At 33.8% G+C, this 12,020-nt stretch overlaps 1 protein-coding gene across 10 annotated transcripts in view; it reads left to right on the plus strand.

Annotated features, from left to right (window-relative positions):
- Nucleotides 1–12,020, plus strand: part of CEP170 (centrosomal protein 170) — a 109,768-nt gene that overhangs the window by 21,550 nt on the left and 76,198 nt on the right. For all 10 annotated transcript variants that reach the window (XM_033099391.1, XM_033099392.1, XM_033099390.1 and 7 more), the window contains exons 2-3: nucleotides 3,982–4,127; nucleotides 10,701–10,790. In XM_033099391.1, coding sequence (XP_032955282.1) covers nucleotides 4,023–4,127; nucleotides 10,701–10,790 — 195 coding nt within the window. In that variant the 5' untranslated portion in view covers nucleotides 3,982–4,022. The remainder of the gene's footprint in view (nucleotides 1–3,981; nucleotides 4,128–10,700; nucleotides 10,791–12,020) is intronic.

The following is a 12,020-nucleotide window of genomic DNA, read 5'->3' on the forward strand; positions in this document are numbered from 1 at the left end:
ATGGGACTACATCAAGCTACGAAGTTTTTTTCACAGTAGAGGAAAACATCAATAAAACAAAAAGACGTCCTACTGAATGGGAAAAGATATTTGCCAGTGATACATTTGACAGAGGGTTAATATTCACAATTTATAAAAAACTCATAACTCAACACCAAATAGTCCAATTAAAAATGTGGGCAGAGGACATGAATAGACATTTCTCCAAAGAGGACGTACAGATGGCCAATAGACATATGAAAAGATGTTCAACATCAGTAATCATCAGAGAAATGCAAATAAAAACCACAATGAGATATCACCTCACCCTAGTCAGAATGGCCATCATCAGTAAATCTACAAACAACAAGTGCTGGTGAGCATGTGGAGCAAAGGGAACCCTTGTGCACTATTGGTGGGATTGCAAATTGGTGTGGCCACTATGAAAAACAGTATGGAGATCCCTCAAAAATTAGATTCCTCAAAAATTAAAACTAGAACTACCTTATGACCCAGCTATTGCACTCCTGGGTATTTATCCAAAGAAATCCAAAACTACTAATTTGAAAAAAATGTTCACGCCCATGTTTACTGCAGCACTATTCACAACAGCCAAGATATGGAAACAACCAAAATGCCCATCAATAGATGATTGGATAAGGAAAGTGTGGTACATTTATACAATGGAATATTACTCTGCCATAAAAATAATAAAATCTTACCATTTGCAACAACATGCATGAACCTAGAGGATATTATGCCTCAGTTAAGTAAGTCTGACTGAGAAAGACAAATACCATATGACCTCACTTACATGTGGAATCTAAAGAATAGAATAAACGAGCAAACAAAACAGAAATAGACTCATAGATACAGAGAAAAAAACTGATGGTTGCTAGATGGGAGTGGGGTTGAAGGATGGGGGAAGGTGAAGGGATTAGAAAGTACATATTGGTAGTCACAAAATAGTCACAGGGATGTGAAATATAGTATGGGGAATATAGTCAATAGTGTAAAAACTATATAGGGTGTCAGATAGGTCCTGGACTTATTGAGGGGTCACTATAGATTATATAAATGCCTAACCACTGTACTGTACATCTGAAATTAATATAAAATAATACTGAATGTCAACTTTAAATATATATGTATATATATGTGTGTGTGTGTATACATATATAGTATCATATATACATATATACGTGTATATATATATATACTCACGGGATGTAAAGTACAGCATAGGGAATATAGTCAGTGATACTGTTATAGCTATCTGTGATGTCAGAGGGTAGTAGATTTGGGGGACGGGTTTATCCCTTTGTGAGGGGTGTGAGTGTCTAATTATTATGTTGTTTTGTACACCTGAAACAGAAAAAAACGTTAAAGAAACTGGACTCTAACAAAAAAAATCTGCAAAAAAAAAGAAATAAAGGGAAAAGTTATTATGACATTCATAATCTTGACTTTCGAGTCACATCTTTTTAATATTTTGTATGACTAAGTGGAAGCACACATAAAGCACTTACACTCTATACCAAAATACCATGGTTGTCTCAAGAAAAAGCATTTGTGTCATTGAGTTTAAGCTGAACTAGCCACTTCTTTCTTGGCACATCATTTATAATTGAAACAATGACTGACAGACAAACTATGGTTTGTAGACTTGAGTACAGATGCTTCTCAACTTATGATGGTGTTACATCCTGATAAACAGATCGTAAATTAAAAATATGGTAAGTCAAAAATGAATTTTATACACCTAACTTTCCCAACATCATAGCTTTCCCAACATCATAGATTAGCTTTGTATGGTAGATAATCGTGCTCGAAACACTTACTTTAGCCTACAATTGGGCAATTAATTATCTTGATTTCACCTCAAGAGTAATTGCCTTTTTCTCACTAGAAGCAGGAAACATGTTTTGTAGACACCATGGTGTGTGAAAACACAATATCCCAAGAAATACTATCAACATTGTCGAGTATCAGTTGTTTATTCCCTTCATTGGGAGCTGTGGCTTCCTGCCACTGCGCAGCCTCACGAGAGAGTATTTACTACATATCACGAGCCCAGGAAAGGACCAAAATTCAAAAATTTGAAGTATGGTTTCTACTAAATGCATATTGTTTTTATGCCACCATAAAGTTGAAAAATCTTAAGTGGAACCATGTAAGTCAGGGACCTTCTGTATTTGGCAGACAGAGTGAGCCTGTCACTTCAAAGAAAATAATTGACAATATTTTTTTTGCCAATAAAATTTGAACTTTCAAGAAAAATTTAGAATTTTAGGGAACTTGGTTCTGCTACCATGAGCTTAACAGCTGACCGGTACAGTAAGTGCTCATTTAATGTTGTAGATAAGTTCTGTGACTGTAAGCAAAACAGCATGTAATGAAACCAATTTTATCATAGGCTAACTGATATAAATAATATGGCATCTTATCAACATTTATAACAAAAATACGTTATTCTAGGACCTGCTGTAATTAAAAACTTTGCTGATGATATGGGTGATGAAATTAACATGTCATGTTTTTAAATAGTAAAATGAAATCTGTGTCATCATTTGGAAGATCTGTGTAACTCGGGGAACCAATACCTATTTTCCAAATGACCAATGCATGATATTACAAAATCCCTTTGAAGTAGAAGTTGGATTTTCTTGTAACATCGTATGATAAATTTCATATTCTGTGTTGTAAATAACTTTCAAAAAAAAACTACCACTGTAAAGTTCTGTGTATGTAGCTCTGTGTAATGTAGTATCAAAGAAAATTATCTATACTTACTAGAAAAGACTTAAAATAAATTTCCCTTTTCCAATTTACTAAAGCCAGGTCTTTTAAAATATTTCAGGTTAAACAATATGTGGTAACAGGTTGAATACAGAGCAGATATGAAAATCTTCTATTCAGCTAGACGTTAAAGAGATGTTTTAAAATGTAAACCAGTGCTACTCTTATCACTAATTATTTTTGTTTTGGAAAAATAATTATTTTTTATTAAAATGTTAGTTATTTTTACATGAAATTGATTAATTTGTTATTTTAAACAAATTGATAAATACCAGTCTGTCAGTTTTCATTTCTAGTGCGGTAGTCATTAATGTATTTGACCCATGTAAACATTTTTTTTAGAGTGTAAAAAGGTCCCAAGAACAAAAAGTTTAGGAATTGTTGCTCTAGAAAAACGTATAGAGAAAGTAAACTACATGTTAGGACAGAGAAATTGAAATTGTATGTTTTTGAAATTGCATTCATTGGTCTTCTACACTTGGTAGACAAAGAAGCAATTTCTTTGGTTTTTTTATTGTCCTTAATCTGATATCAAATATATTCATTTGAACTTAGTTTGTCTTTCTCAAATCATTTATAAGTTAGACATTCATTTGTACAATATTGGTAGTATTTACTGAGAGGTTAACATTCTGACATGATCATTTGCTTGAGGATTCTACACCTTTATAAGTAATGCCCAAAGTTTTTCCGGAGTATGATAAATGTTTATTAGTTGACTGCCTACTTACCATGTTTCCCCGAAAATAAGACCTAGATGGACAGTCAGCTCTAATGCATCTTTTGGAGCAAAAATTAATGTAAGACCCGGTCTTATTTTACGATATTATAAGACTGGGTAATATAATATAATATAATACAATATTGGGTATAATGTAATAATATAATAATACTGGGTCTTATATTAATTTTTGCTCCAAAAGATGCATTAGAGCTGATCGGCCAGCTAAGTCTTATTTTCAGGAAAACACGGTAATTGCCTAATCTCTTTATTTTTAATTAAACTCTTAATGGAGTCTGTGGACTTACTTTGCTAATGAGAATTTGATAGATATGTCATTTCCTGGGACCTGTAGACTGTCTGTGTAATCAGGGGTAAATGTTAAATGCAGTTCCATTCTGAGACCTACTTACAGGGTTTGGTGATTCAATGCTAAAGTTAAAAATATCTGAATGTGTGTTTTTCTGAATATCTCTCTACAGGATGACGTAGCTTTGCTCAAGACTTAGAAGCTAAGCAGAAAATGAGCTTAACATCCTGGTTTTTGGTGAGCAGTGGAGGCACTCGCCATAGGCTGCCCCGGGAAATGATTTTTGTTGGAAGAGATGACTGTGAGCTCATGTTGCAGGTAATTGCTTCGGCCTTCTGTATGTGTCTCCTCAAAACCTGGAATTGGTAGAAAATATTTTTCTATTTCTTTGGAGAAGAACACTACTTAGATAGGAACTTTCTGGCTCTCCCTCTTAGATCTAGCTACCAGTTTAATTAATTAATTTTCTCCCCCTTGAATCATTTCAAAATAAGTCTTAGGGATTAAATTTTGAAAAATGAGAGCTCACAGTAGAGAAGCTTATTCTTAAGGAAGAAGTATCACATGCAGTTTTAAAATTAGACTTGTAAATAATTCATAAAATTAGCATGGCATGAAGTAAAACTGAATTTTAATTGTGGATACTTCAGTGATACTGATACTAGTTTTACTTCTTTTAGAGATGTTTATATCTTCCAGTAGTTTGCGTATAGTTAAACATTGTTGATATTTATTGAACTATGTATAAAGGAATTACTTCTAAAAAATACTTCTATGATGTTTTTGAGTAATTAGCAGAAAAACAGATCTTTAGATTTTTGAGGATTTAGATATTTTAATAGGTAGGTCCAGCAATCTGGAATAAAGTCTTATTCCCTTGCCCTGCCCCCCTTTTTTTGGTTCAGAACAAGTACTTAGAGTAGAAATGTTTATTAGCCCAGTGGTTCTCAACTGGAGGATCCTGCCCTTCCCACTTCACCACGATACACACAATCTCCTATATCTGGAGACATTTTGGTTGTTACAGATGGTGGGGGCTGGAGGTGGTTGCTAGTGACATCTAGTAGGCAGAAACCAAGAGGTTGGGGTACTGCTAAATATCCTGCAGTATACAGCGTACTTATTCCAGCCCCTGCCAAACACACACAACATAGAATTACCTGGCCCAAAATATCAATAGTGGCGAGATTGAGAAATCCTCATACTTGCATATGCTTATTACATTTTTACTTTAAAATTAAAGAACTTATTTTATAGTTTTGAGACAATAAAAGTAAGGCAACTGTATAACTTTATGATTATACAAGTAAGTTGCATATACAGTGACACCTTAATTAAACAAATTCAATGAGAGAAATAGAATAGTACAGAGATTTTTCTGGCCTTCTCCATGAGATGGAGTGGTGAGCATGGCAACTGAGAAAAGGAAGTAATGATTCTGTTTGGATATAGGCCCATCGCAACTGGACCATATCTTAGGTTCAGATGGGGGAACTCATGTTTTCATTTTAAGGCTTTACATATCTGAAATCGTTTAATTTAAATTGTTAGAAGTACAAATAGTTAATATTTTATTCCTTTTTAATAACTATATGAAAGATCTTGTAAAATGTGGTTAAACTAATTCTGCATTTATGGTTTAAAACCCTCCATTTTTATCATATAGGAAACCAGTTGTTGTATTTTTAGAATCTCTGCCGCAGAATAATTTTTAGGAGTTTCTTACCTTTAAAGATTTCAAGTACAAATAGATTTATTGGCATTTTAAAGAATACTTTGATGGTAATATGGCTTAAAACCTAGTGCAAAAAGGAAACAAATGCTCCAAACATATGATCTGTTTGATTACAGTTAAATTTTTTTTAATAATTTATGACAAAAGTTTTTTGAGTTTTATGATTTTTGTTATTTCATCTAATTCCAAAACAAGTAGTCTGAAAAATGTGGTCATTGAGAAGCAATGTGCTTGGATATTAAAAAGTAGGTTATCAAACGAGATTCTGGAATTTGAATTCTAATTCTACCACTTACCTTGGAAGCCATTGGCAAATTATAGTTGCTGTGCTCGTTTGACTTTCTGTAGAATGATGATGTACTGTGTTTCATAAGACATATGCAAAATAAATCTTAGCCGTGGATGATAGGTGTCAAGTATAATTATTGGATGAAAATTATACTTTCTCTTATTTGAGTAATGCATTAATATTACTACTATTAAAAGAACCTTGCATTTGAATAATATTTTCTGCTTTTTGATGTTCATTTATGTTATTTCAGTTCTTCTCAGCAATTTTCTGAAAGATATAATCATATCAATTTTACAGGTGGTAAAATTAAGATTCAGAAAGATTTAGTCACTGGGCCAGTGTCACATAATCATTAAGTGGTGGAAGCTGGTATTGGAACCTTGATAACGTTGGCTCAGAGTCAAAATGGTCTTTCTGTTCTACCACCCTGCTGCTGCTGCATCCATGTAACCTAAATTGGTTTGGTAACTTAATTCTCGTGAGAGTAAACATGCACAAACTTCTGTTGTAATAAATTGAATATTTCTTTGTACAAATAGTTACATTTTGAAAAATGTTCCTATCTAAATTCTAATTTTATTTTCATAACATTTTCAATTGCAGCCATGGTTGAATTTTGCTGTTTTGAGAATCATATTAATTAAACATGTTTTTTTTCTGATGCATAATAGAAATTTTAATGAAATTATGTATGCCTTACTATTTAATATTATAATTTTCGTACTGATGTAGGAACAGTCCCCAGGAGGACAATGGAATATGTTTTGAAGATCATAGGTAACTTATTTTCATTCGTCCTTTGGGGCACGTAGCAAAAGATAAATCACTATGGTTGTAAAAATATAACTGGGTTTTAAAGAATTTTTCAGCTATAGTATCTTTTTAAATGGTGATGGCACACAATGGCAATCTTTCTTTCTCTCTTCTAAGTTGTCTTAGCGTGAGTATCCGTGTATTGTTTCTGTGTCTTTTTCTTCCTCTTAGATCTTTAGTAGGAAAAACAGTACTATAAGGGGTAACAATGATGTTATTAATAAAAAGTAGCCATTTCATACCCAAAGCATCTATGACATATACCTGGTAATCACTCGTACCATTTCATGTGTTTGTTTTTAGTTAGAAATTAGTCAGCTTGAGTCCTTAATGTTTTTTCATTGTGCCTGGCCTGAAATTGTTTTTTATGTTTTGCCTTTATTTGATGGCAGGCTTTTTGTTGTTTGTTTGTTTTGCAGGAAAGGAAAAAATGCTTTTGCTTCATTTTAATACTTTTATTTTCCAAAATTTTCTGGATTTATAATTAATTATCTTGTCTGAGAGTACACATTTTTCTGTTTGTTTTGGTTCTGTTTTTTTAAGTCACCCAGTTTGAAGGTTTCTTAAAAGTTGATTTGAACTTTGTAACTTCAATACTTTTGCTATTTTATTATCTAAGAAAACTTTTCTACTTCCATTTTTTATGAAATACGATTGGCCAAACAGCATGTACTTTATTTCCAACAAACCTTTATTAAGCACCTACTGTGTGCTAGGCTCTATGCTAGGTGCTATGAGATCGACGTGTGTGCAGATCAGGTTTCTGTCCTTGAAGGCTTAGAGTCTGGGAGAAGTAGAGGTGCATCTAAACAAGTAATTATAAAAATAGTGTGACACAGGACACAGAGTGGTCATTTCTACCTGCAGTGAAATGTGGGGATGAGGAATCTGGAAAGACTTCATGGAGGAGATGGCTTCAGCTGACTTATATTAAAAGATGAATGTTAGAGGGTGGTTGGTCCATGGTATTGGAGATAGCATAACATGCAGTGTCTGTTTAGGTCATTAAAATAATTCCTTGTAGTTGACATATGGGCCATCAAGGCAAATGGTGTGAGAGTTTATGGCTTGGGAGTTAGAAGAGGCAGATCTTGGAGGGCCTTGGTGCTATATTAAAGATGGTATGTTTTACCTTAGCCAGGAAGGCCACAGAGGAGCTTTTAAAGAAGGGTGCTATTGCTTTTTCTCACCCCACGTAACGTCCTCACTCCTTCACTCCTCAGCCCCCAAACTTGGAGTGGCATCTCAACTCAGTGTACTCTGTTATTCTCTTACGTCTTTCATGTGTTCTACATTTTCTAGTGGATGTTCGTATACTTATTTAACCCCTTATTTAAACAATTTTAGAGCAGGGTGAGTGAATATGAGATTTAGGGTCTTCCAGGTTTCTAGCTAGTTGTGAACTTAGTGAAGTAACATCTCCCAATTATTTCTCCTCAAACCATTTTTTCTGTGTATCTCTGATCCACATGTTCCTCTTCCCTGAAAAGCTGCCATTCCCTGGCTCCGTGAGCAGCCATTTCACTTAGTTCCCATATCTAATAGTAACTTTTCACTTTTCTTTGTGATTTTCCTTTTCTCAACTCTCTTTTAGATTTTTCTCCCTGAATTTCAGTACACTCTTCTAAGGACTTTTTCTTTATATTCTCCTCACAGAGAGATTATTTATGATGATCCATTCAATATTTATTGAGAGCCTACATATACTTGAAATCTCACTTGCCTTACAACATATAGAGATTTTTATATTTAGACTAATTCAGCTTCAAAATCCATAATGAGAAATTATTTTTCTAGTGGTACTGCATGTCCTTCTTATAACCCTAATAACTGAATTTAGTACTTAATTAATTTAAACAGAACAAGTACAACAATAAAAACCAAAATGAAGTTTAAGTAATTTTTAGATTTAAGGCAGATGTTTTACAGTGGTTACACCTGTAACTTGCCATAACAGATGGTTTTCCAGTTAAGATACAGAGAAGTGGCGGTGATACTACTGTTTGTAAAGTTCCTGTTAATTCTGAGATTTGCAATTTGTCCTAGAGAAACTGAGATTTCAGAGAAAACAAAATAAAACCAGAAAACAATCTTTAAAACTTTTAAGAAGAACAAGACTGCACGTATGATTAATGTTTAGGTTTTGTGGGAAGATTGTTTTAGGTCACACACTGTTTCTTCCTAATGTCAGTTACTTCAATATAGAGGTTTGTATTCCAGAAGGAAAGACCAAAGCTTTTTCAAAATGGAGTTTAAGCTAATTGGGAAAAGGGCTTTTAATTTTAGTAATATTTACTTGGAAAGGATCATTTCAACTAGGATTTACATCTGAATTGTTTATTAATTGCTGACCTTCTCCCCCTTTTGTTTATGTGGCTAAGAGTTAAGCTCTGTTTGCTTTAGCTAAAAGTGTCAGAGGTTAGTTAACATTTCCTGTAAGTGCCCCTTTTGCTGTCTCCTGTTGTCTTTGAGTTTCCCTAGAGACTCCTTCTTAAATAGTCTGAGCTTTGTTTTTTTCCCATTGTAATCCCTTATTATGTATATTTGTAAGTCCCTGTTGATGTGATGGTAAGGTGTGGGGAGAGAGGAAGCGTTCTGTAATTCTATGAATTTTTGTTTGTTTGTTTTTTCTTTTTGTCCTCATTCTTGGGTAAGACAGGGAGGCTGAAGTTGGGTATTTCCATTCTCCCATGTCAGTTAGACTCTGGTAAAACCTATGTTGGTTGAGCTCTGGTGAAATAGGTTTCCTTGAGGGAAGGCCATTGGTGAGAACAGAATCTTCCGGCTGTTTTTCATTAAGGTTACTTTTCCCCTCACCCTGCCTGAAGCAGGAGAAGACTTTTCTCCTATCTTCCCTCTGAGATTTTTGTGAGCCTTCTTGAGATAAAGCTCATGAAAATGCAGTGTCCTCTCAAGGCTGTGCCCTGAGTGTTTTTATCTCCTAAGCTAGTTCACATGCAAGTCTCCAGCAGTTAGTTACCTTTAAGTTTTTCTACCACTTGCTGCCTGCAGCAGTGGTTTCTGCCCCTAGTACGCTGTCATTCTCTGTATTCACCCGTCTCTCCAGTTTTCAGATTGGCAGTTGGCTTTATGACCTGAGTTTTTTGATGAAAATAAAATGAGTTTTTGACTGTCAGTTTGGTTACCTTTTTTGTTGTTTTGAGGATGAGAGCGATGACTTCCAAAGTCTCTTTGTTGAACTGGAAACTGGAAGTCACGTGTCTTCTCCATTTTGGATACTTCTTGGCTTTTTAGTGTACCAAGATTCATGTGGTAACCCTGTAACAAACTGAGTTCAGATTCAGTGGTTCTCAGACTATTTCTTTCTGTGACTATACTGTATATGCTTCCTTTTAGTGAAAGTTTCCACAGGCTTAGAGTTTATCTTTCAGGTGCTTCCATTTGCAAACAGTTCACTAAGCTCTGGAGACGGGACTGAGGGTGAGAACTTTAAAGAGAATTAAAAGCAATTTTCAAAAAATAGTTTGCCATTTTAATTCTTTTTGGCTTTCTCTCTTTTTCCCTGTCAGAGCTCTTTCATGAATTTCAGTTTTACAATCTATGTGAAGATAATTTTATTCAGGAACATGGCATATTGTATCCCTTTTCTCATATCTTTGGAGTACTTAGACAATTTATGTTATAGTTTTAGGTATTAAAAGAAGCAAATCCTGTAGGGTAATTTTTTTTTTTTTACAGTACGATACATAAAACATTATAAAATTCATGATTACCATGTAACAGTTTGAAATTTAAAAAAATTACTCGTATATTCAACAAAGTCAACTGATTTAAATTCTCTCAAAAGTAGGATGTGTGAATTTGGTAGAAAAGAATGTCTTAAAATTATGGCTGCATTCCTCTTGGGGAGTGCCAAATTTGCGTTGTATAGTAACACAGTTTAAATGTCATTTAATCCACTTTTACTTTGATATTTTCCTATATTTGTCTACTATCCTATTAATAATACAAAGTATCTAGTCCAAAATCTGTGTGTGTTATTCATTCCCATATTTTCTTCTATTTATTAACTTTAAAATTTTTCTTTCAGTCTCGTAGTGTGGATAAGCAACATGCTGTAATCAATTATGATGCCTCTACGGATGAACATTTGGTCAAAGATTTGGGCAGCCTAAATGGGGTAAGTAAAGAGCTTATTTTTTGTTTTATTTGAATATAAATTTAATGTTGTAAGAAGACAAATGAGATTACATTTTCTGTTTGTATTGTATTTCCTTTTCTTCCGTTTACATTTTACTTTTAAATGTTTGCTAGGTACATAGCACTTTGGGGACCATACAATAGAATGTGAAACTAGTCCATGTTCTCATGAAACTGTATAGGTAGTAAATACTTACAAGAATTCAGAAGGTTCTTGATTATTATCTGTTATGTTTAAAAAGACTTCTTTAAAGAGATTAGATGAAAGCTTTATCTCACTTAATGGCTTGAAATTTATGTGTGGGAAAACAGCCGTAAGGCATAGCAGTAAGAATGCAAAAAACAGCACTCGTGGGAGACAGAGACGCGTGGGTTAACTTTAGAAAATAAAGGTGGAAATATGGTTTGGTACCAGATGGTGGAGGACCTAAAACCTTCTATACTAGAGTAAAAAGAAGTGAAACACATCCATTTACCTTAACAAATATGGTTATGTGATCTAACCACCAGTGTTCATTATTGCTTCTTTGGATTCCTACTTTGAAGATATTTTTTGTGTTACTGTAGTAAATTTTTCCCTAATTCTTCAATTGATCTTTCGAGATGGGAAAAGCATAATTAGCCACATAATAAGAGAATACTGAAGTACTGAATAATTTGTCTTATTACTTTTCTTATGGCTCTGCTAACATAAGCAAATACAGTATTGTTCATATCTGTGTTGTTGAATATCTTAAAATGAATTTTACAGAAACTAAATGTATCCCAACTGCTTTTAAGTGCTACTGCTTTTCAAAACATACATTAAACATGTGGAAAACATATACAGAAATTTGGCAAATACAGTAAAACGTTTTTTCTTGTTCTGAATTGGCCTGCTACTGAAGGACTTTGTATGTATTCGAGATACTTTTTTTGTAGGCGTGTTTTCCTGTTGGTTTTTACTCAAGCCTTTATTTGATTCTCATGCACATAGAATTAAGTCTAAATTCTTCAGGTTTGACCTGAAATAGCTCACAGTTGGCATCACCCACATTTCCAGATTCATGCTACATCACACTTTCCCTTGCCGTGCTTCCAAAACAGTAGCTTCATACCATACTGTCTCCTCCAAAGAATTGGTTAGATTTTCTTCAGCCTAGTACTTCTCCCATCTGCCTTATAGTTTATAAAATTCATACTTATTTTTTAAAATAAAACCAAAATTCCA

This window comes from Rhinolophus ferrumequinum, chromosome 27 (assembly GCF_004115265.2).
Source record: "Rhinolophus ferrumequinum isolate MPI-CBG mRhiFer1 chromosome 27, mRhiFer1_v1.p, whole genome shotgun sequence".
In the NCBI taxonomy this organism is placed as follows: Eukaryota; Metazoa; Chordata; class Mammalia; order Chiroptera; family Rhinolophidae; genus Rhinolophus; species Rhinolophus ferrumequinum.